The following is a 25,542-nucleotide window of genomic DNA, read 5'->3' as shown; positions in this document are numbered from 1 at the left end:
ATTTTATCCCAAGTGAATAAAAGGAGGATTTTCTGGCAATTTTAGAGAACTTTTGGTAAGGTGTGCAAACCTAAACAACTCACTTGACTTTAATCAATTCACAGAAGTCTAAAGAAATGTCACTTTTATGTACTGCACATGATGCCCTTGGGTATGGTAAAGGTTTATTGCTCAACCTGAAGTAGTGAAGAACCCTGTTCTATCATGAGGTAAACAAATTGTAAAAATGACTTATAATAATAATTTATACTAGTGCTAATAAATTCCAGGGACAAAGCACAAAATGTTGTATCTAATTTAATCTTTTTTTTTTTTTTTTTTTTTTTTTTTTTTTTTTTTCCTAGAGGCTTCCAGGATTTTTGTGATATTGAAAAGATATTTTACAACATTATTGTGTTTGGGGGTTTTACATACTGCTCGGTTCCTGCTGATTTTCACTCTTTTTGCCTATAAGGGGATATCACAGCAATATAATCTAAACATCCACAATACTCACTTCTACCTTTGAAAACACTGTGTAAAACATTATTAATTTGTATAAAGACAAACCTATAAAATCTAGAGATTTTAAAACAAAATATTATAGTGGACCCTCATGATATATTATCTATTATTTATTTATTTATTTATTTATTTATTTATTTATTTATTTATTTATTTGTAGCTGTCTTATAGAGAAAAACAAAATAAACAAACAAACTGCTGCCTGAGGCGACGGCTTGACAGAGGAATACATTCAGGAGAGTGAAAATGAAACTGAGCATAACACGACTTCACATGGATGATGCAGCCACCACGGCCTCATCCCTCCGCTTGGAGCAGAAGCTGCAATCCTGGCTCCCAGAACTGGCCCCATTCTCCACATCTGCTCCACTTTTCTTCCCCAGCTGCCTTCCCTGTAGCAAGAGGGGTCAGTCACAAGTTCCTCAGTGTTGGGAATATAAAACTGTGTCCTACTTGCAACTACATCTGTCCCAAATGAATATCCTTATGCATTCAAAATAAAATATCAGCAATCCTACTGTGAGATCTTACCCAGTTTGTCTCTTTTTTTTTTAATTTGTTTTTAATGGTACAAAAAAAAAAAAAAAAAAAAAAAAAAAACTACCTCTGTAGAGCCAGACCTGAGCACAACTCTTTCAGTAGCATGGACTTTGCTAAGCCTAACATTGCTCTTGCCCTGTGACTTCAGTGAAAAACTTAATCCTCAGATGCTACATCTGATGTAAAATGGTGACAAACAACAAAATGTAACAGAACAGATCTCCTTTACCATACCACAGTGATTCAGTTCCCATTGGAGACAAAGTTCTACAGAGTATGAGCAGCTGAGGTTATGAGCATGGTGACTCGGTCCATAAGGCAGAGTAGTTATCCCTAAATTTGTATTGCTTATTTCCTCAACCTTTGCTGTATCCAGACAATATTGTATCACTTTTAGAAACACGTGAAACTTTATTCTGCAGTGCAAAAGAAGCACAACACAGGGTTACTGGTGAGACATGAGCACATCAAAGTAAGAATTTTGTAACTGTAAAACCACAGAAAGTATCAAGCTTAGGTCTGTTCAAGCTATTTTGAATTGCCTTAATGAAAAAGACATTATTCTTAGATAACAATTCCCTTCTAATCTCATACAAAAAAATATCCTTGATTGATGGTTTTTATATGGCTTTTATGGTGTCTATATGTTTTTGTTTGTTTGCTTGCTTGTTTTTTTTTACACTTGCTTTATCACTGTTGATTGGTTATTATAAAATTATTGTAAAAATATTTCTTTCAGTATCATAAATACTAACCATATATTACCAAACATTCTGAAATGAAATGTCTGGGGTCAACCTTTCCTGCAGATGTGTCTAAATAATAATCTCCATCATGCAATAAAGAAGTGTGTGAGTGTCTGTGTGTGTCTGTAAAGTATCTAGAGGATTGGGGATATATATATATATATATATATATATATATGTATGTATATGTATATGTATATGTATATATATATACATGAAAACTAGGGATCTGCATTCTTGCCAGTGCGGTTATTAATCTGAATATCTACGAACTGAGAAATCTTTTAAATTTTCCTTCATCTGATTTCCCACAAATAGATATTATTCTATGTCATTACTTCTTGGATGGCACCAAGGGTTAGATGCTTGTTACTTTATATGCATTATGTCATGTCTTATTTCTCTGGAGTAGAAAAAAAAAAAAAGAGAGAGAGAGAAGAGCATTCTTCTCTCTTATATTCTCCTTCTGCTGCTAAATTCTTACGTTTGTTTTTCTTCCTAGGAGTAATTCATGTGGGGGAGAATCACTGAATGATTGACCAACTGGCTCGAGGAAAGCATTAGATACACTACAAATGCTTTGGCAGGACTAACACATCTGGCAGTTCAGCCCCAGCTTGTCCATATCCCTTTCCCATTTAGGAAGACAACAAAATAACCAAGGCTCAAATCCTGCAAATGTTAATGTAAGCCAGTAATTTTAAACTTACAAATGGCTCATTGCCTGCATTGACACTAGCTATCTGCGTACATATTTGGACTGATATAGGAGCTCTGTATATATAAATTTAGCATGGAGCCTTGCTGCAATCAGTTAGTTACAGCGTATTGCAGCACTAACATTGTTGGAAGAAACAGAAAATCTAAATAGCTACAGCCAATAGTTGCAATCCTAGAAATTTTCACATCTGAATAACATTAATGTTATAAATTCTTATGCCGGATTTTGTAGTTCTCATTCAAATAAGGTAAGTTACTTTATCAGACTGTTTATTAGATTATGTAACTCTCTAATGCTCTTTATGCTATCTTCATCTCACAAAGAACATATGAAAAGAGAGAACACATAATATATGCATATATATAATGCACATCTACATGCAATTCACACATGCATATAAACACGCATAGTCCTGCCAATCAATGACTAAAAGCTTGATTGTGTCATTTTTCTCTATCTTTTACTGTATTCTTTTTTTTTTTTTAAAAAAAAAAAAAAAAAAAAAACATTGGGGCTGCAAGGCCAAACATGGAAAATTAGCAAACCTGCAAGCTAAGGTCAATTTTTGAAACAGTTTCTCATTCACAGAGAACAGTCTATCCAACAGACAATTAAGTGGGATGATGTAGGGCCTAAGAAGGAGCAAATATAATTAATTCTTTGTTTCTTAGTCTGACAAAAATGTTAATCACATAAAATTTTTCCGATTCTCACATCATGGACAATGATGTTGGAATTTGAATTCCAAGCAGAAGTTTATCACCTGAGGCAAGAGTATGGTCAACAAGGATTATGGAGCCAATACTATGGGGAATAAGAGATTTACATTGCCAGTGATACCCTAATCATTTAGGAAATAGCAGAAGAATCCTGATAAACCAAAATCTTTTGTTCTACCCCATGTCATGGAAGAATATATATTTTAATGGTTACAGACATTTTGCAGTCTATTTTAATCTCTCTGATCCTACCCTTATCTTTTCCCCTCCACAAGTTCTTTTCACCTCTCTTTCTATTTTCTCTGCTCCCCACTCACACTTTTATTCAAGGCTGATTAACCTGTTGTTCTTCAGGCTGCCCTGAAGTGATATAGATGGTCATGAAAAAGGAATGAGATCAGAAAAAAATACATTCTTCTTGCCCTCACTTTTAGAATAACTAAGGAGTTATTCTAAATAAATAAGAGTTAAAAAGTTAAGGAGTTACAATAAGGAACAAATATAGGGAATTACCTGCTTAGCTCCGATATAATTAGCCTTGTACATACACAATAGAGATGAAATCTACAAAGAAATAAAGAATTTACATCACATAAATCCAACAATAACTCTGCCAAATTGGGAGTGTAGTTTTATAGGAAAAGCAAAAAAAAAAAAAAAGATACCCTCTTTCCTAAATTTGCATCATTCAGAGTAGCTTATTCAGTGAAGTCACGCAGATTTTTAACATTAGCAAACGAAACTATTTTTCCCTATCATCTTTCCTGGAAACAGTTAAACTGTTTTGCTGAAGCTTTCTTTTTATATAAAAACAAGACACGCAGTGTGAGGCAGACATCAGTCATAAAAATTCTCTTCTGAATTATTACATCTAACAATAAGAAACACACTAGAATCTTACATAAGGAAATGCTATCCATCTTTAACTAGGGATCTAATTTCCAGTTCCATCTGTAGTTTATATGTAAATATAAGTGTTCATTTTTGAATGTTATCTATTTTTAACCATATGCTTTCATTGTAATTTCTGATGCATTTCAAGCTCATTGGGCCAGGTGCCCCTTGATAAATTCATCAGCCTTCTTTTGAGTAATACCAGAGACCAATTTCACCCAAGATATACTTAATGCTTATGTAAAAAAGTAAATGCACTTAAATCTGCACCAAAATGTCTTCAACGTCTTACAGTTCTCCTTGTTCTTTTTTAGGCCTTTATCTTGAATAATGTGCTAGTTAAAATATCAGTATACATATTTCCAGTGCAAAGGCTGATTTAATGATAAACCATTAAAAAAAAAAAAAAAAAAAAGAAAGAAAATAAAAGAAAAATCTTTTTTTTTTTTCTCAAATTCCTATACTCTCATTATATGACAATAAACTCAAATAATGGTATAAACAATATACTTCACTGTTTTATGTTAAGATTTTGCTTACCTTTCAAGGGATTCATATGGGAGACTATAATAGTAGTTGCATGCTTAAGTCTTAAATGAATTAATGGAAAAGCTAACCTCATAGTTTATCTACAACACCTCTGAATGTGTTTACATTTTTGGATAAAGGCAACCATATTCCCTTGAAGTCAACTTATAGAGCCTTTTGTGTTGATTCATGTATTATTAACATATTTGAAGAGATTAGTATGCTAAACGTGTAATTTTGTGGAGTAAAGTGATATCACATTTCTAAAGCAAAATGTATTTTACAGATGCATAGATTTCCTTGAATCTAGCATTACAAACTTTGCATTACAAGATGATAGCTGTATCTCAGCATGTAGATGAATCCTGGCTGAATATCATAAAGCTTAGATTTCTGTAGACACGTGATTTCCTTCTCCTCTCTGCTCCATGCACACACACCACATTTCTCTTGAGAGTGGTTTAAATATTAGGTATTTATTTTCCCAGCTTCAACCTAGGCCAGCAAGAGCTGCTCTTCTTTGCTTTCTACATCTATGAATTGCTGTAATGGCAAACTCTCTCCGATAATAGACAGAGTCTTTACACCAGTAGACACTGTTCCAGAAACATCCAATGGCTTCATCAACTGAGGTGAGAAGACAGTGAAGCTGAGCTGCCAGCAGTCAGCACAATGCCAGCTCCTCTGCCTGGCTCTACCTGATATAGATGTCACTCAGTTCAGTCAATGAGGTGTATATGAAAATGATGGATTTTTACTGATGATGGTAAAAGGTAAGAGGTAGTTACAGCACAACTTTTTTTTTTTTTTTTTTTTTTTCTAATATGTGGAAATTACATACATAAGGAAATATCAGATCTTACACATTTTGTACCATTTGATTCCCAACACATCTTCCTTTTACTGTGGTTGTGCTTCACACATTTGTAAGGCAGTACTATTTTTTCTCTCTCTCCCCTTGCCCCCCCTCCACCCCCCCTTACATATGGGTCTTACATATGACCCCCACACATCAAATGCAATTGCTTGACCTGATCTGCAATCTACTAAACAGCTGCATCTGGAATCACAGACTGGGAGAGGAGCTGTGGCAAAGAGATGGAGATAGAGGAGTGCCTCGTTGCAGATTTCTGCAAGAAAATCTCCAAATACTCCCACTCAGGGCAATAGCCTTCCTTCTTATATGCCCAGTGTGCCTTAGAAACATGATAATGGAATCATCAAGGGCTCCAGAGGCATCTAGTTCAGTTTTCCACTGCAGTGGAGTTCAATCCTCCACTACATGACCTGAGTTATGTCATATTTTTGATTAAAAAAAAAAAAAAAGGAAAACAAAACAAAACAAACAAACAAACAAAAGTATTTAATTTAGCCTTCAAATTCAAATGTGATTATCACATAAATAATGTCTGTGTGCTTTTAATTTTGTGCTGTTATATATATGTTTTACAATAAAGTAATTAGCTAAATGACCACACAATATTTGTCCACTGGACTTCTCTTCTTTTTTGATATCCATTGTGGATATCCATGATAGTAATTTTCATCTAAAAAGATGGAACTTACCAAATAGCAATTATTCTGCCAATTGCTTAATTAAATAGGTTTGTATTCAATACGTGCATTTTAGACTTTAGGTTTTAGAATTGACACACATTTTATTTTATTTTATTTTATTTTATTTTATTTTATTTTATTTTATTTTATTTTATTTTATTTTATTATTTTATTTTATTTTATTTTATTTTATTATTTTATTTTACTTATTTTATATTTTATTTTTCTCTTTAAAGGCAGAAATAGCTAATTCACCATAGGAAAATGTTAGAAACAGTTTTTTAACTATTGATGAATGATTTGACATATTTTAAAAGAGTATCTTTCAACTGATATTTTTACTACATCTCTATTATATACTTTTTCATTTTAATATTCTAACAGTGTGATAATGGAAGTAAACAGAAGAACATGACTGAAGCCGTATCTCCCACTGATTCACATAGACACCTTAAATGTATATGTTTAAGGCTCGCGCTCAGGCATTACAGAAGGGACTAATATAAATAAAATAAAATAAAATAAAATAAAATAAAATAAAATAAAATAAAATAAAATAAAATAAAATAAAATAAAATAAAATAAAATAAAATAAAATAAAATAAAATAAAATAAAATAAAATAAAATAAAATAAAATGTGAAGAGAAAATGTACAGGTTTATTTGCTGCCAAATCCTTTCATTAGCTTGAAAACAAGTTTACCGTGGATTTACACTGTGACTTATTGTCTTCAGAATCAGAAACCTACTCCATTAATAAAAATAAGCTTATATGCACACTACATTAAAATAACTTAAGGATGAATATTTCAACTTTACCACTTTTTTCAGGACTGGATTCAATAACAGAAATTGGACTCAGCTGTATGGATTTTTCAAGGATATTATGGACCATATTTCCACAGACATTTTTATTGTTTCTAGTCCTCTAAAACATCCAAAAAGCTTTAACTGAGAAGTTTCTTCTGTTTATTAATTCATGTAAACATTTTTTTGCTGTTATGTCATTTGTGGGGCTATAATTTCATTCTTGCTCTTACAGATAAAGAAAAGTTAATTTGACTACTACTTACTGAACATTTAACTCCCACTGAAGTCAGCTGAAGTAGAGTGTGCTTGTAACTCAGAAAAGGCTTTGTACAAAGACGGTTTGGAGAATTCTGCTATATGTGTTTTTTTGTAAGTCATAGAAAAATATAAACAATTTATTTGCTACAGACAACTTCGCAAATTCAGCATAAGAAAGCAAAGTGATGAGTTTTTATGTGATTAACAACAATATTCTGCAATTTGAATATTTTATGATGAAAAATCTAGAGGAGGGAGATTTTTCTTCTGCCGTAACCACATTTTGCAGCAATAATGAGAACTTAAAACTTATATATAGAGGCCAGTGAAACAAGAATATATAGTTTAGAAACATCAATACAGACTTAATATGGGGAAATAGAAATGCAATCATTCAGTCACCTTGCTACAAATATAACAATTTAAAGTTAAGTGAGATTTCAGTATTTAATGGAAAAATCTGATATTTGTTTGGCTGTTTGTTTTGTGTTTGTTTCTTGGTTTTACTTCAAAGCCCAGATCCTGTAATTAAGTAATGAATCAAGAATTTCACATTTCATTATTTTATAAATGAATAGACTTACAGTGTAAAATTCTGCATGAATGAAGTTAAAAAAAATGGAAGACAAATGAAAACATGAACATAAAAAGAAGAAAATCTATAGAAACACATAGAGTTGTACATTGCTGGGTTGTTGTTTTTTCAGAGAAACGTGCTCAGAATAAGATTATTCCCATCCAGCTGAAGAGCAAGCAGGAGGAGATAGCTAGAGAGGAAATAAGTCCCGCAGCTTTCCTCTTGCACTCCCTCTCACCAGTCAGTAAGTGGGACTGCACCTCACCTACTTTTTGGCAGCTGCAGGAGAATTGACTGAGACACCTCAGCCACTAGTCTCAGAACTGGATCCAAAGCAGCTCTCTCCCTGGGCATGAAGCCACCTATCCTGTGTTTAGCTATCCAAAAGTAAATGCAAAAGCAGCAAAATGTGGCTTAAATTTTTCCCCTCACCACCACACCCGCCCACCATTCAAAGCTCATGGAAGATAACGTCCATATGCTAGAGTCCTCCTCCATAGGAAAGCATCCATGGGAGCTCTTTACGGGAGCTGTGAGCACCCAGCTGTTCAGCCACCTCTGCACAATGCTCGACAGGTCCCACTCCCCCTTGCCAATGATGCTGTGGAGAAAAGCAACGTGAGGGACACTGCACTGGGAAGGGAGACAGATTGGGACTGTGACTGCATTTTCTTGCTCTTGAGTAGCTCTGCTGGGAATAGCTTTATGTCTCCGCTGTAAAGATTTCATATTTGTTTTGCAGTGTGCTGTCACCAGCAGGAACATCTTCATCACAGTTGTACCTCTGCCTCCTCTAAGCAGATGGAATTTTGGGACTGCTTGGAGATGTGCCAGCCTGAGTCCTTCAAGGACACAAGATGGGGGCATGCTCTTGTCTGGATCCCAGATAACCTTCTTGCCACCAGAAAAGCTGAAGCCTTTCTTGACAAGGGGAAAACCTTGCATTTATTCTTGGGTGAATTTAAGGTCAAAAAAGCATGATCCTGAAAGTGATTAATCTCAAGGAGAGAAAGCAAATTAAGACTTTCCTATTCCTCTTACCTCAACATTTTGTCCCCTTCTTGAATATAGCCCCTTCATAAAGGCTGGAGGGAGGCCTGTCCTTTCTGACTTTTATTATTATTATTATTATTATTATTATTATTATTATTATTATTATTATTATTATTATTATTATTGTTGTTGTTGTTGTTGTTGTTGTTGTTGTTGTTGTTGCTGTTATTGTTATTGTTTTTATTTTTTCACAGAGAGCAATGCAATAACAAGGTACCACACCAAAGCTTATACAGTCTATGATATTAGTCCAGAAGGCATGGAAAATCCCTCTTGGGGACCTGATCCTACAGTTCATGCAGACCTGTGGAGAACACCCACAATTCAGAGACACAGTAACAACTTTGTGTCTCTCTTGATACTAATTGTAAAGTTTTGCTGTTTAAGGTACTCCACAAATGCTTTAACTTCCAAGTACATCCCTACTGGGAGGGGGAAAAGTCACAACAGGAATAGGAGCTATGTGCACCTTAAAGGTTCTGAAAACACTTTCTATTTCCTTAGAACACGAGAGAGGTTCTACAATGCCCTTCAGTTTCAAAATTAGACCTGATTGCTTTCTTCCAGTGGTGCATGGCATGCTGGTGACATAGGCACAGAACTGCTGGCTGAATCAATGAGGAGCTCTGCATCAGATCAATGCCCCGATATGGTCAGCAGCAGGCACAAACCCATTTCCATGTGAGTCACCTCCAAGGCTGCAGGTGCTGGAGGCCTGTGGAAAGTTGAATCCTAGCCACTAACAGCTAATGTAATCATGTTGCTTGCTCAGATCTCCTGCTGATAAATGCACCCAGTTACTCCTAACTGTCTCCCTTACAAAATAACACCTCCCAGGACACCTACCTCTTCAATAGTTTTTAACCACGGTGCAGCTGCACAAGAAAATCCATTCATCAATTATAAATCAATTGAGGAAGATAAATCTGCAGTCCGCTTGATTGCCCTTGTTGTCCCTGCAACTCACTGATCCAGCTACAGAAACTTTACAGCCTGCCAGGTCTGTTTATTTATTTATTTATCATATTACTATTATTATTATTGTTAATTATTTAGAGCCTGAAAAGATCATTCCTTCCTTTGCAGAAAATAACTCTGCAGCAGTAATCCATTGGCAAAGTGAGATAACCTCTGGTGGGAGAAAGAGAGAGAATGAGAGAAAGAGAAAGAGAAAGAGAAAGAGAAAGAGAAAGAGAAAGACAAAGAGAAAGAGAAAGAGAAAGAGAAAGACAAAGAGAAAGAGAAAGAGAAAGAGAAAGAGAAAGAGAAAGACTATGTATTCCACAAATGGCAATGAAAGTGTGGTGGGCCAGATGTAGCTGCAGCCTCTAGCTACAGATCTCCCTCTGTGATTGCAGGGGACTTCTTTAAATAGGTAACTATTCCTGAGAAAGAGTTCCACTCCTCCTCTCCAGTTTATGCTGTCAGTCCCCAACCCTCTCTTTCCAAGCAAAGATTTGTGTTGCGAGAGGCTGCTTTTAGCAAGTAAAGTGTTTGGGAAAGTTTATTTCAAAAAGGATTAGGCATGCTTGTTGCTCCATGGTGAGAATAAAAAGAACACAACTGCCTGGTTGAGGAGGAGTACAGGTGGGCTGGAAATGTTAGAAACACTAGGAAGGACCTAGGTAAAATACATCCATTCTCTAAGAAACATAGCTGTATTTATGATCAGTGGAAATGGTGGAGGGAAAATTACACTATTGAAGTGAATAATAATGATAACAATAGTTATTATTATTAACAATAATAATAATAACAATGAACTCCAGAGGGGGGAGATTTTTTTGTCCTTCCCTGCTGAAACACCTTTGCAAATATTTTTTTCCTTCTTTATTAAACTAATCACTGTGAATATCACAGTATTCTAGTATTCCTGAAGCAAAACAAGTGGCAGGACAACTGGATGTTTTGCTTTTTTTTTTTTTTTCTTTTTGGTGTTGAGTGTTCCAAGGTGACTAAATTTGCCTTGTTGAGCCTTGTAAAATCCTGACTTAATCATGTAAACTTCTGTGTAAGCAAAATAGATGAAACTTCAAAGGGTCAAAAACCCTTTAGGGATTTGTGAGGAGACGCCAGCAATAGATTCTAATCTGCCTCCAGAATCCTGGCTGTATTTGTCCAAGGAACTGGTACCAGCAAACTCTCGAAGGTAGAGATAGTGGGTTGATTCAGCCTTTATCCCCTTAGAGAGTATTGGCTTTGTGAGGCTCTAGGCAGCACTTCAACGCCAGGGGATCTTGCCCAAACCCTCTAAAAATGAAGTACAGGAGTAATTTGAGATAATGACTTTGTAACAGGCTTGGGCAGACCTTGGACAGAAGAAGTGAGAGATGTTATCACCCCAGCATTCCTCTTAAAATGCAGTTTTTCCCCCTGCTTATTCCCAGTTAGTCAAAGCTACATTAACATTCCATCCAGGGCTGCTAAACAGAATCTTAATTAGTCCTGATACTCTTGTGCAAGGGGTTTATTCATTGCACTCTTAACTAATGGTTGCTGTCAGTGTATTTTTTTTCTTCTTTGGGTTCTTTGGGGATATCGTGTTCTGCTGCAAAGCATGACAGAAATGTAATGTGCATTAAAAAAAAAAAAAAAAAAAAAAGCTTGCAGATCAGAAATCTTGAGACTGAGGCTGACTCCAACCCTGTCTAATGGTGAGACATTGTTAAGACTAATGAGAATAACTTCACCAACAGAAATTCCTGCAACATATTTATCTTAAATTTTAATAGAACACGATCTCGCTTGCCTTTTATTTTTTTTTTAATTCCCCGTGACAGAAAACATTACAAACTTGTTAGTATTTTGAAGCAGTTCACGCAAGTCTCACTAAATTTGCAGCCCTCTGTATTTTGCATTAGCCACCCGTGGCTCCGTATTTAATGAGAGATTCTGTAGGTGGAGAAGAACTAACAAGTTACTAAACGGCCGGTTGCTCCGGCAGGACCTTCCTCGCTGCGTTATTTTGTATTTATAACCCGGCTTCGCAGCCATTCTTCCCTCTGCCCGCCGCTCTCCCCCCAAGCACCCAGGTTAGGGTTTACACGCATACGTTCACGCCGGTCTCTCTCCACCACACGTCAATTAGGACTCGCTCCGATGTCTGCAAGGTGAAACCTGGGTGCCTGTAAGCACGGGATCCACACGAACCGTATCATGGGAGCGTCCCTCAAGGTTATTTATGCTTCGGGGCCGAATCGTGACCATAAACCGCCGGGACAGACGACACTAAAAAAATCAGAAATGTAGCACGGGTGACTCGCCATCCGCGTTGAATTCAAGAGACTGTTTCGTTTATCAGCCGCGGCAGAAGTAGTTATTTGCCTGTAAATCTACGTTCAGCTACACCGGTCGCGGAAACAGATTTATAAGACTATAAATTACCGTTTCTTTCTTTCGGGCTGGAGGAAGGAGATGAAGAAGGGGGGGGGGGGGGGGAAAGGTGTTTTTTGGAAATAGGAGGTCCATGTTTTGCAGCTAGTGCTCAACCTTGTTTAAGGCTCCTTCCCATAAGCTTGCGTAACATTGATTACTCACAAAGAGTTCACAATAACTATCATGTAGCTAAACTAATTGAGACAATCATGCTAAGTTATAGTCAGTCTAAAAGGTACCATTGATGTGGTAATGCCTATAGAAAGTCAGACATGCGACTCACTACCATTTAATTGCTCCTTTAAACCTGTTATTACAATGTTAACTGGCTTAAGTATATATTGCTGCCTTTTATTGCCTTGATGTGACAAATTAAAACATACACTGTGGAAGCGGCATTCATTTGCGGAAAGAGTTGCAGGAAAAAGGGAGCCGGGCGATGTCAAACCTGTCAGGATGAATTAATTTTCAAACTTGCATTTTGCACTGCAATTCCCACTGCAGTTTTGCTGCACGGGGGAAAGATTTTATATATAAAACATATGCCTATTATATATATTAGATGCACATATTCCATCTCACGCGTGTCTGCCGTAAAAAGAGCCTCACTGAGCTAAAAACGAAAAGTGATCTTTGGCTCCGAAGCCTCGTCTGATGCTAAATGAAGTGGAGGTCTGGAACAAAACCGAGGGGAGCGGGTTGGGGGCAATGGTGAAGTTTCTACCTCGGCTCAGAACCACATGCATGTGTGGTAGAGGGCTGTGGGGGCTTTTCAATGCTTAACTCACCCTTGGCTGCCAGGTCCTGGGGGGTTACCCCCGCCCTAAACCTGGGAACCAGGCAGCAGCCATGGTCCCTGCGGACTGCCCTTGATGACGGAGCTCTGTTGAGCTCCCGCAAGGAAGAAAAAAAAAAAAAAAAAAAAAAAAAAAAAAGATAATTTCTTGCTTCCTCATCCCCAGGGCTAAGCCAAGCTCAGGATCATTTAAGCGTGCACGGCTGCTCCTCGCCCGCTCCGAGAAGCGGAGCGGAGCCAGCCCCACTCTGCTGCCCCGCTGCCCTCCGCGCATCCTACGTGGGCTGGGCGGGGGGGCTCCGCGGGCTCCAGGTAAGCTTTCCCTATTCACTTGCCTATGCGATCGTGAAAGCACCGAGAACTCCGCTAAACACGAAATACTCGACCCTTTCCTTTGCCTCTCTCTCTCTTTTTTTTTTTTTTTTTTTTTCCCTCCTCTTCCCTCCATCGCTCGCGAGAAGATGTCAGGGGGTTAAAATGTCCTGTTCACCCTCTCCCTTGATCTCCGGGAGAGAGGTAAAAGTTGCTGGCACCTTTATGGGACTCAGACCTGCTGCGGCTGCTAGAAGCGTCGGCCCCAGCTAACTTTGATCAGCCTTATTCATCCCAGCTGCGCTCTATTTGTTTGTCATTTCGCCCTTTTCCTCCTAGAATCGTTATTTATAGTCTGAAAAGTGAAACGCGGCGCGATTTGCCTTTATATGGACACTTCTGCAAACGGGGGTGGGGTGGGGAGACACCTTCCCCCCCGCGAGAGGGACTACCAAAAGAGAGGGAAAAAACCTCTGTCTCAAACATTATCAAATCAGCTTTGAATTCATTACTCCAGAGCATTAACTAATTACCAGATCAGAGAGAAGCAAAAATAAATATTCCTTTAAATAAGTGAAGGTAATTATAACCCTGTTGTTGACACTAACGATTAATAATTGATCAGAAGTTATACACAATAAATTGCCAATTTATCTCCCTATAAAAATGCACACTTTTTATTTATTTTTTTCTTTCCCTTGGACGGTTTTTAAGAGCCCGAGCAGTGACAGTATCCGCACGGAGAGCACGAAAGGTTTTTTTTCTTCTTTTCCTCGCAAATATGTGCTCTTTTGAAATCCCCCGTCACGTATGACACAAGCCCGGGTAGAGCAGAAGTGACTTTTGCAGCCGGCCTGCGCTCCTGCCTTTCTTTCCGAGGAGGGCCGGGGCCAGGTGCCAGCCCTCTTGTCTTTCCTTTGGGTCCCCAAATCCCGGACGGAGCAAAGTGAGGGGCGCGGCTCAGCAGACACACGGTGCCTGCCCCGTGTCGCTCCGTCCCTTGCTTTTACTAAGGGAAAATACCGTCGGCTCGGCCGGGATTAGATGTAAAAAGGTGACATTCCCCTGTGACTCTAGGCTGTGGAGGAGGGATTGGGGGGAGGCAGGGAACACGGGTCCAGGCTGCAAGAGTCCCGCTATTCCCCTGGCCAGGGTGCTCGCAGGTGAAGCGCTTCTGCCTCCAGAGACCCTCGCGGCTGCTTCTCTGCCATTGGGTGCCCTGCCAGCCGTACTTCTCTTCTCCGGTTTTATTAAAGACTCTGCTTCAGAGTCACCGAGTAATTATCAGGGATTAGATGCATGGTTGCTTTGAATATTCACCAAGGATCCCTTTGTTTCTTAACTTTTTTTTTTTTTTTTCATTTTTTTTATTTCTTTAAAAGCCAGGAACATACCTGAGTTATAAATTACTGTATTAAAAAAAAAAGGGGGGGGGGGGGAAATTCATATTATTTAATGTGCAGCACTACTATTTTATATATATATACATATATATATATATACACACACCACTATTATTCAATTCCTACACTGCAAAGTCTCTTTTTGAGTAGTTGGATCGTGAGAAGCTTGCCCAAGTACTCGGGAAATGTCTGAACACAGAAAGCAACAAGCAGACCTTAATGAAAATTCCTTTTCTCTCTCTCTATCCCTCTTTATTTATTTATTTATTTATTTATTAATTTTTTTTTCCCTTCAAAAAGTTAATAAACGATAAAATCCTTCCGGTATTAATTACATCCCCGCGAAGGTTTCTCAGTGGCTCGGTGAGTCTGAACTGCCTCTAAGTGAGATGTAACATGTGAGGCAGAAACTTCCAGTGGCGAGAGGGCTTTTTCTTTTCTTTTCTTTTCTTTTCTTTTCTTTTCTTTTCTTTTCTTTTCTTTTCTTTTCTTTTCTTTTCTTTTCTTTTCTTTTCTTTTCTTTTCTTTTCTTTTCTTTTCTTTTCTTTTCTTTTCTTTTCTTTTCTTTTCTTTTCTTTTCTTTTCTTTTCTTTTCTTTTCTTTTCTTTTCTTTTCTTTTCTTTTCTTTTCTTTTCTTTTCTTTTCTTTTCTTTTCTTTTCTTTTCTTTTCTTTTCTTTTCTTTTCTTTTCCCATGAGGTTGGGCATGGAGGGGCCGCGGCCAGAACGGACTGCCCTGGTCCCGGCTTTCTCCCGCTCCCTGTATTTGACATTGCTGGGGAGGGTTCCGCCAGGTAGCTTGGATTAAAAGCTACACCTTTCAATTTGTTTCTTCACCTGAAAAATCACCTTTCTCCCTAAAACCTCAAGACCTCCTCCAAGAATGGATGCTGGGGAAGGTCGTCCTCTTTTTCTTTTTTTGTTGTTACTGTTTTCATTATCATTCCTGTTATTTCTGCAGCCGCCCATTGCGCTTTATATTAACTGTCCCTTTAGTTAATTCCCCTTAGCCTGTTCCCTTTCAACCGGGAACTCATGTCCAGGAGCAATTCCCACGTCATTTCGTCTGTCCGCTACTGGCTTGGGCTAAGTGCTACCTCCGTCCTCATCCATCCCTTCCCCCTGTCTCTAGCCAAACAAAGGTGGGTGACGCTTTTTTCCACTCTCAAAAGCAGTTGGTGAGCAGCTTTCCTGAAACAATAACTCTGTTATTGAGAACAAATGTTGACATTCGCAGGGAGCGAGGCAAAACGCAGCCCAGGAAGTGCAAAGTGGAAAGCGACCCTCTTCCTATCTGGCGACAGCGCCAATTCCTCGGGGATCCCACCTGAGATTAAAGCTTGAATTTCAATAAATCAGCTCTAATGAAACCTCTGGCCCCGCAGAAGGGAGGGTTTGTCTTTCCCGCTCCGAAACGAGGGGAGGGGATGGGGGAAGAAGGAATAAATATAGAAAGGGGTGTGAGATTTTAATCCCAGCGGGTTGATTGGCATCGTTATGAAATAAACTGCACACAAAGTGATGTATTTTATCGTTCATGACTCTTTCTTGCTATCCTGAAATAAACACATTGTTTGTGCCAACAATTTAACAGGGCTACACTTTCCTCCTGCTTTCAATTTTGATTATTAAACCTCAAATGACGTTGAATATGCAGTTCTTGCCCATTAATCTCTGTTTTTTGTTGGTTTTTTTTGTTTGTTTTTTTTGTTTGTTTTTTGTTTGTTTGTTTTTTTTTTTTTAATAAAAATACAAAAAAAATAAAAGGTTTATTTGCCAAATCATTTGGGTGTCGCCCATCTGTATCCATGAACCACTCGTGAATTTCTCAGAGGATGAGAGAAGTCCATTGGGTTTTACATACATAGTGAATATTTAAAAGCGAGTTTTCCAAGTCTTTCTACTTTTCTTTCCAGAAAGAAATCCAGGTCTAAATACTAGCAAGGGTGGGTAAATTATGGAAATCTTTTATAAGTCTTCGGGCGTATAAACATCAAAGGAATGTCGTTAGCCTTTTTAAATCTCTGCCACAGCTTTTGGTTTTTACCAATTGAAATGTACACGTTGCGTCCAACAGAGACCTGGAACATAAAATGTGGGTGGTGGGGGCGGATGAAGTAGGAGGCAGAGCGAGAAAGAGAAATTTCAGGCATCTCACCTAACTTAAAAAGTTCCTCTGTAAAATCTTCCCAAACTGCACATAAAAGACGGTTTGAGTATTATTAAAGTAAATATTTGCATTTACATCATGCACTAAATAGGAGGGGAAAAAATGAATTACTTTTTAGCTGGTATCTAATTGTACTGCACACAGACAGAATGACATTTTATCTCAATTTAAAACAGGATGTTTTAGAAGCAGGGAAGTATCATTCAACGATATGAGAAGATGAGTAGGCCTCCAGCTGTAAAGATCTTCAGTGTTTTATATTTAGCTAGATGGATCCCAGAGTTCTCCAGAATTACAATATTAATTTCTGCCCTATCAGCTGAAAAACACATGCATTTTCTCAATCATTTGGACAGCTTTATAGGGGTAAAATATGATTGGGTGGTGGGGGGCAGGGTGGTGATGGGGAGATGGATCATGGGGATTGTGTATATGTATTTAAGAAACACTGCTTCCTTTCCTCCCGTTTAATATAAACACAACATATTTCCTGACTCCAGACTAGCATGGCTCTTTATCCAGTTAACATTCCCAAGGCTGATGCCTCAAGTATCTAAGATCACTTTCAAATGCCCTTTCTAACAAGACCTGAGCAAGAGGCCACTAATTTTCAGTGAACAAAAAGCCACTGGAGAGAGATCCGTTTGTCAATATCAACTGGTCCAGCAATTTCCCATCTTCAGACACATCGGCCTATCTGAGCTGGCAGATGTTTAGACAAGATTTTATAAATTGTTCAATATCAGACCATAATGAACCCCAACTGACCATTCCAAAGCAGCTAAAAGCATTCAGGATCTCCCCTGCTGGGATCTAATAATGCTCTCACGCTGGAACATTATTAATCATGGAATAAAATAGATGAGCCTCTTGAAAAATAAGTGTATGATTGATTAAAGGGCAATCTAAGAAGCTATTATTCTTGTTTTATAACCGTACGTTATATTCACTCAATTTATCTTTTGGGGAAAATAAATGATTGTTCGTTTCTTTTCTGAAATTATATTATATGAGGATTCCCATTATTTTACTGAAAATTAAAATGATTAGTTAGCTGATCTTATGAGTCCAATCAAGGTGGATTTCTTATGTGACTATTAAATTAAAATATGATTCACTGATATAAACAAAAAAGGGAAAAGGTTATTAAAAAGCAGGAATTGGACTTTTGTCTCTTCATGTTTTTGTGTTCGCTTGCTTTAGCTAGAAGCAAAAACAAATAAATTAGAAATAAGCTGCATCTGATTATGATACTTTTTTCTCCCTGGAAATAGTGAATTTAAAGAATGTTAACTCTAATGAAGAGCTACATCACACCCAACATAAATAGTTTATAAGAAACATGCCTGTATTCACTTCACTCTCTCTACACATTTGCATGTATGTATACAAATACGTACTTGCACACATGTGAGTATTTAAACCTTCAGTATAACGGAACAACCCAGAAGGAATTAATTTATGCAAAGCATATCTCTGTAACGTATTTATATTGCTTACTCATTTTATAACCTAAGCTGTACTAGTGAAATTATAACTTTCATCATCTTCTGCATAATAGATTATTATTTTGGGGAAAATGAACGAAAAACACCATATTGTTGCAGACTAGTCTGTTTTTATTTACAATTAGAGATATAAATTAGTAAAGAATTCTCATTAAACAACCAAAGATTGTATAACCATCAACGTTTCAAATAAAAACCAAGCAAAATTTATTTACAAAAAGTTCAGATTCCATTGCAATACAACTTGCATAAATTACTAGAAGCTTTATATCATTACAAAAATAAATATCAAATTTGTTTCCACTTTGTAAGGACTCATGTTCTCCAATCACGTCTTTATTATCTCTACAGTATACATCTTTTACAAATAAATTTTACAATAAATCCTATCACACCTATCGAATATATACCGTGGCAATGAAGTGATCAATTCAAGATATCCTGAGAAAAACAGATCTGTTTTTGAAAGTCACACATACATTGGGGAAACTATACTATACCAGAAAACTCACATTATGTCCAACAAAATTCTGGTTTAATAATTAGAGTCTGAAGATTTAATAGTGCTCTGTGGTCTTCTTTTTTACAGTGGCACAAGATGTGATCCAGATTTAGAGATTTGTTATATATATTAGCTCGGGGAGAGATGATGGCTTGCTGACTTTTTTCAAAGCAATTGTGACACCTACCTGTGGACCAAGGAAAAAACCAGATCATCCAAAAATCCTTCAATTACACACTAACACCATTAAATTGAAGAGAATTTAAAAAAAAAAAAAAAAAAAAAGTAAAATTCTTTCTCATCTAATCTATTTTAGCAAAAGAATTAGTTGGAAAAATATCGACAAGGCAATTTTTGATGCTGTTTATTTAGCCCTAGATAATGAAGGTATTAAGACTGCCATTGATAGTCAGGCGAGGGGCAATTCATAGATTTGCTGCTTAAGATGCATGTCGATCTCTAATAATTCTCCCTTTTTATTTCAAATATATGGTCACCACGGGAAACCTCGCTTAAAATGTGCAATTACAGCACTGCCACGTGAGCACAAGCACTTTGTTTTTAAACAACAATACCTTCAAGAATATTTTTTAAAGCTCTCTTTCCATAACATTTAAACAGTCCTTAAGGCTTTGCCTCACACAAGCAAAGAGTATGGGAGGTGAGGGAACTGTCTAACCTGACTTTAAAATGAACACGAGAAAGAAAGGCTGTAATGAGAGGCTTAAAAATAACAGAAAAGAGTGTCTTACTTTGTAATCAGAGCCTTATGTAATGAAGCAAGAAATTAATGTTAAGCAAGTCTAGATCTGTGCACTCTTAGACCTGATGCCAAATGATCAGCGTAACAGAAAATGCTCTCACTTACTTGCATTGCTGTGTGATTGCACTTCTATAGGTATGGTTGTACTCCTACTGTGCAGACTTCAGTGGGATCTGTCAAAATATAACCGTCAGTTAGTCACAGGACACAGCTAGCTAACTAGATTATACACTTTGTGTACATCTCAACTCTCGCTCAAGCAGAATTCATAGCTAAGTCCTTTAAAAGATTGGACAATATTCTATAATTGCCCTTATATTGATTATTATTATTTTTTAAGAATAAGAAGACGATTATACTAGCATAAAACTTTCTAAAAAAAAAAAAAAAAAAAGTGTTAAAAATGTCATGCTCCACATAATTTCATGTCCAAGGTTAGCAATTATCCAAACCCAAAGCTACAAAAACCGTGAGAATACTGGCAACAAAGAGAGCAAAACCAGTTTGTCAGAAAAATATAAATATATTAAAGGTAATGACAGCAGTGCTCTCTGGATACCTTTGTATTTAGTTTTCCTTTTAAAATGGCTTTAAAAGCTGTGTCTGCAGTGTGCAGGAGTGATCTAAAAGTCGTGTTTTAAATTTCCTCTCTGCGTTCCTAAAGGCAAGTATTGATAGGATGGTGACATGCAATTTTTAATCCCCAGATTACACTATTGCCCATCTTCAGTATGCGGCCAGTGGCAACGATGACAGTGTGCTCAGTGTTTTGTCCAGAGCAGGTTTCAATATTTACAGTGTATAAGGGATTCACACTGGCCAAGGACGGGGGACGAGGTGGAAGGGGGGAAAAAGTGGTAAAAATAAGTCACCTACCTTTCTTTGAGTCATAACTAGAGGGCCTGTAATGCTGTTCTAGCTGGTTAGTGATCGTTTTCAAAGAGTCACTGCTCTGCTTGTGAACAGAGCTGGCATTTAAGACAGTCTGACTTAGTCCCTCGTTTGAAGCCACTGCTGCCGAGTTGTATCTCAGGATTCCCTGGCTCTGGAGAGCATTAAAGTTCCCATAGTTTGTATAATTGCTATAAAAAGGTGAGGTGTAATAAATATGCCTCCCCAGGAGGGAGGAGGGCGAGTAGGCAGCGCTGTGCGGGGCGGAGGCGGGGGTGGCCGAGGACAACGCCGCTGGCTGGCAGCCTTGGCCCAGGTTCTGGCTCTTGAGGTCCGAGGTAGCGATTTCGGCCAGCGACCAGAGCTTGGGCTTGCTGGCCGGCGTCGGGGGCCCGGGGGAGGCGCGGCCGCCCAGCGCCGCCTTGCTGGCGCTGCGGGCGGCGTCGGCGTGCGGGTGGCCGAGCAGCGGGGCCTCCACGGCGGCCAGCGGCGAGGAGGTGGCGGGCTTGGCCGGTGGGTCGCGCTCCCCGCCGCCGCCGTCGTCCTCCTCGATGTCCTCCTCGTCGTCCTCGTCCTCCTCGTCGTCGTCCTCCTCCTCCTCCTCGACGTCCTCGTACTTGTCCTTGCACTCCGAGCCCGACTCGCAGAGGGGGTCGCCGGCTCGGCAGGGCAGCTTCTCGCCGTCCGACTCGGCGGAGCAGGAGTGGTCCGTCAGCGAGTCGACGTGCAAGCTGATCCCTGCGAGGGTCGGCGGGCACAGAAAGACACAGTTAGGGGGGGGTGGGAGGGAAGGAAGGAAGAGAGGCAGCGGCCGAGAAACGAGCCGCCGCGGCCTCGCCGTGCAACTGCCATCTCTCCCGTCCCCACGGGCTGGCTCTGCCGCGGCGCCCCCCGCCGCCCCGCCGGCCCCCCGCGTCCCCACTGGCCGCCCCCAGCGCTCCCCGGCTGCCGCCAGCAAGCGGAGACCGCGGAAGCCCTGTTGGACGGGACAGGACGCGTTTTGGGGGAGCCTCTGTTAAAAGCCCGCACGCCCCCCCCCCACCCATCTGCCAGCTTTCGGGGGGACGCGGTGGGATGGGACGGGACGGGAGGGGGCCACCCCGCCGCCGCCGGGCGCCTGCCGTCACCCCGCGCCCACCTTCATCCTCCGCGGAGGTTTCGTTGCTCTCGGGCATCTTCTCGGGACTCTCCTCTTTACTCCTCGCCCCGTCGCCTTCGTCGTCGTCCTCGTCCTCGCTCTTGTTCCGCGGGGCCCAGGTCATTTTGTTCTCCTTCTTGAGCCGCCGGCGGGCGTTGGCGAACCAGGTGGAGACCTGGGTGAGGGTCATCTTAGTGATGATGGCCAGCATGATCTTCTCGCCCTTGGTGGGGTAGGGGTTCTTGCGGTGCTCCTGCAGCCAGGCCTTCAGCGTGGCCGTGGCGTCGCGGGTGGCGTTTTTCCTGTACGCGGGGTCGTTGAGCTGGTAGGGGTAGGCAGGGCTGCCGTACGGGTGGTAGCTGATGGCTCCGGTCATCCCTGTCGTATGGGCGTCGTAAGGGGAGCCCTGGACAGAAAAAAACGGTGGGGTTGGCAATTTGTTACTGCTGATAGCCATTAGTAAGTTGTCAAGGCGAGATCGGTGGTTATATTTGTATTTCCCCTGGACGGTGTCTTGTATCCATATTCTATGAGGGGGAGAAGCAGCACCCAAAGGCCATTAAGTTGTGACCCCCCCATCCCACCCCCCATTCCTCCGCCCAACGCATAGGCACGGGCACACACTTAAAACCGGCGATGTTATAATCTTTCTGACTAATTTCAGCTCCTTGTAATTGAATATTTCCCAATATCGTTTTTGAACCGCGCAGACATTTTAAAGGCCCTACAGGTAGTGTCTTGATATCTACATTTCTCTCAGAGGTTCAAAAGATGTTTCCTTTTTTGCTATAGAAAATACAACAAAGCCGCCACTTAGCAATTCACTGCACTAATGCATTGCAAATCCAATTTGCAAATCAGAAGATATGCACCGTTTCGAATTGTTCAAATGCGATGTAATTAGCATTTTAATTCGCCCTTTAACGTTTAAATTGCGCTTATTTAAGTCTGCATAATGCAAGAAAAGTTAAAGATATCACTAAGGAACTCGCTAACTTTCCGCACGTCTCTGAACCCCGTAGATCGGCGACTCACAGGCGCACCGTCACCCAATATCCCGCACAGTTCACAACCTCGCTGCAACTTCCAGCCACTCGCCTACTGCTTCTCAACAGGAAAAACAAACGAGCGAGCTACTCAGATCTTTTATACTACCCAGAATAAAGACTGCACGACAATTTATGTACCGCATTTTAAGAACAGAAAGTAGTTTCCCTGTCACTTTGCAGGGAGAGCAAACTACCCTGCTGCCATCCCCTCCTAGGATCTCGACAGCGGCTCCGGTCTTAAATTCCGGGTACAGGTCTTTGTGTGTGCGGACTAAATATGTGTCTGACTCCGCGTGTATATGTTTATAAAACTATATAACCATCTAGACGTACAGTTTATTTTTATAGTTTATGGTTTTATTTATATAGTTTATGCACACGCAATTGCAAATGCTCCTTTTAATTAATGAGAAGAAAGTGAAATCCGAAACTGCGGCCACCACAACCATCTTGGGCTTAAGCGAAGCTCACAGATCGCAAACAGATGCTCCTTTTCATTCCCAAAATCCAGTTAAACCATTAGCACAAAACACACTGAAAGTAAATAAAACCACAAGAGGATAAAGCCCGCAGCGCCTCTAAACACCGACTTAAAAAGAGAGAGGGGGGAAAAGAGAAAAAAAAAAGAAAAAAAGAAAAAAAAGAAAGAAAAGAAACCGTCCGCTATCCTACCACAGCGAAAAGAAGGGAAAAAAAAAAAAAAAAAAAAAAAAAAGGAGAAAGCGGGGGGTGTGTGGAGGGGAAGGGGCCGGTGGGGGGGGGGGGGGGGGGGGTGGAATGAAAGCCTGCAGCCCAACTGACTGAGAAAGCCGTGTTTCTTTAATCAGGGCTCCCGCACGGCTCCGGGAACCGCGGGGCGAGCCCGGGTCCCAGGCCCGGCGGCACTGCGCTCGGCCGGGGCGCGCAGCGAGGCAGCTCCCCCGGCCCCGGCCCCGCTCGGCCCCGGCCCGGTCCCGCTCTGCCCGGCTCGGCTCGGCACTGCTCAGCTCCGCACAGCCCCGGCCGCGGTGCGGGGCTGGCAGCGCGGAGGCGGCGGCGCTAGTGCGGGGCCTCCGGCCGGCTGTGTCGGGGACTGATGGCGAGTGTGTGAGGAGAGAGGCTGAAGATGATGAGGATGAGAATGCAGATGCTAATGAAGAAGGAGAGGGGTTCTCTTCGGTAGTTACCATGTAGGAGGGGAATCCCGTGGCGGGGTCTGTGGAGTACTGGAGCGGGCTGGTGAAGCCTGTGGCCGCCGCCTGGGCGGTGAAAGCTGCCGATCCCGGGTAAGGGCTGAACGCCGATCCCGACGAAGACCTGGCCAGCTCCTCGCTCCTGGGGGCCGCCAGCGCCGACGCCCCGTACGCCGGGCAGGAGTACAGAGCCAGCGAGCCGGGGGGCTGGTAGAGGTAACCCTGAGGATAGGACATGGCTTGCACTGGCGTGCACAGGAGCAGGGAGGGGGCGAGGGTGACCGGCCCTGCTGCTGCCGCTGCTCCTGGCGCTGCTTTCGTGCTTTCTCTCTCCCTCTCTCCCGCCCTCTCTCTCTCTCTCTCTCTCTCTCTCTCTCTCTCTCCCTCTCTCTCTCTCTCTCTCTCTCCCCCCCCGGTTGGCTCTGTGCAGTTATGTAGAGAATCAGAATTGTTATATGCTCCCCCCCATGCGCACCCGCTCAGAATAAAAACAAACAGAAGGGGAAAAAAAAAAAAAAAAGAACACCCCCCCTCAAAAAAAAAAAAAAGGTAAAATAAATCGAACGGTCAGAAATCTAACCGGGAGGGGAAGGGCATCTGGGAGAGACGGAAGAGGAGAGGGTTAATAAAGAGAGAGAGAGAGAGAGAAAGGGAGAGAAACAGAATGGGAGAGAGGGAGAAAGAGAGAGAGAGAGAGAAAGAAGCGAGCCCCCGAAATCAGAAAAGTGGCTGCTGCATATGGAGTTCTCCCAGCCAGCCAGCCAGCTCCCCCAGCGCCTGCGAGCCTGTATTTTGGGGGAAGTATAGAGTCTGAAGTGAAGAGTTGAGGGAAGGAGCACTCGAGTTTCTGAGGGACATTGGAAAACAGAGCTGTCCGTCACCGCCGCTCATCTGCATAGCGCGGCGGGCCCGCCCCCTCCCGCTCCGGCCCCGTCTCCGTCTCCTCCCGCGGCCGGGAGGCAGGCAGGCGAGGAGGCAGCGAAGGCAGGCTTTGTAATGCAAGCCAGCCTCTCCGGCTGCGAGCACACTGCTGAAGCCAGACGACGATACTGCTCATCAGCTTCTCTCCGGACTCGCGGAGCCATAAATACTCTTTCACACACTCTCGGTTACACTCCGTCGCCCGCTTTCTGGGTCCAGACGGGGAACAAAAATTGTGCGTATGATAAATAAATGCATCCCCTCACATACGCACTCTCTGGAGAGCTAGCAGCTCCCGCTGGACGCACGCACACGTGTCATATGTATGTGCATTTGCACGCATGTGGGTACGCTAAGCCAGGCTCGACGGAGCTGGGTAGGATACAAGGGGAGAGCACTTTGTAAAAGTACTGCCCTATATGGCAGAAAAGAAGAGCAACTGCTCAAAGCAACAGATCCAGGATCGCGCTGTTCCTGGCAGCGAGAGCTCTATAGTTTTCTAAGTTGCCATGAACAGTCTAAAGCAGGTCATGGATCGCGTTTGCGCATGAAGGGGAAAAAAAAATCCTCATATTTCTTTCATTTCTATTCTTCCTGGTCTGGTGCGTGGGGAAGAGGCCTGAGTGACTCCTTCCGG

The 25,542-nt window shown here is 41.0% G+C and overlaps 1 protein-coding gene across 2 annotated transcripts; it reads right to left on the bottom strand.

Moving 5' to 3' along the window:
• Window positions 1-11,619: 11,619 nt before the first annotated feature.
• IRX2 (iroquois homeobox 2) lies at window positions 11,620-24,832 on the bottom strand. 2 transcript variants are annotated; one of them, XM_072034872.1, is made up of 5 exons: window positions 23,979-24,832; window positions 21,764-22,169; window positions 20,611-21,363; window positions 19,840-19,907; window positions 11,620-12,135 (listed from the first exon to the last, which is right to left on the bottom strand). In XM_072034872.1, exons 1-4 carry the CDS (start codon window positions 24,219-24,221, stop codon window positions 19,864-19,866), a joined length of 1,446 nt encoding a protein of 481 aa, XP_071890973.1. In that variant the 5' UTR covers window positions 24,222-24,832; the 3' UTR covers window positions 11,620-12,135; window positions 19,840-19,863. The 2 variants fall into 2 exon arrangements, with proteins under 2 accessions (XP_071890973.1, XP_027307629.3); XM_027451828.3 differs by lacking the exon at window positions 11,620-12,135 and adding an exon at window positions 18,790-19,158 and having other exon boundaries at window positions 23,979-24,831.
• Window positions 24,833-25,542: the final 710 nt, after the last annotated feature.

The sequence above is a fragment of the Anas platyrhynchos genome, chromosome 2, assembly GCF_047663525.1.
Source record: "Anas platyrhynchos isolate ZD024472 breed Pekin duck chromosome 2, IASCAAS_PekinDuck_T2T, whole genome shotgun sequence".
NCBI classification, from domain to species: domain Eukaryota; kingdom Metazoa; phylum Chordata; class Aves; order Anseriformes; family Anatidae; genus Anas; species Anas platyrhynchos.
This window is presented reverse-complemented; position numbering and strand designations above follow the sequence as displayed.

Excerpts from the sequence above, each read along its gene's own strand:
- IRX2 (XM_072034872.1), bottom strand. The coding sequence starts at position 24,221 with ATGTCCTATCCTCAGGGTTACCTCTACCAGCCCCCCGGCTCGCTGGCT. Across the intron at positions 22,170-23,978 it reads CGGGATTCCCCTCCTACATG|GGCTCCCCTTACGACGCCCA; the intron begins GTAACTACCGAA and ends TTTTCTGTCCAG. Across the intron at positions 21,364-21,763 it reads AACCTCCGCGGAGGATGAAG|GGATCAGCTTGCACGTCGAC; the intron begins GTGGGCGCGGGG and ends CGACCCTCGCAG.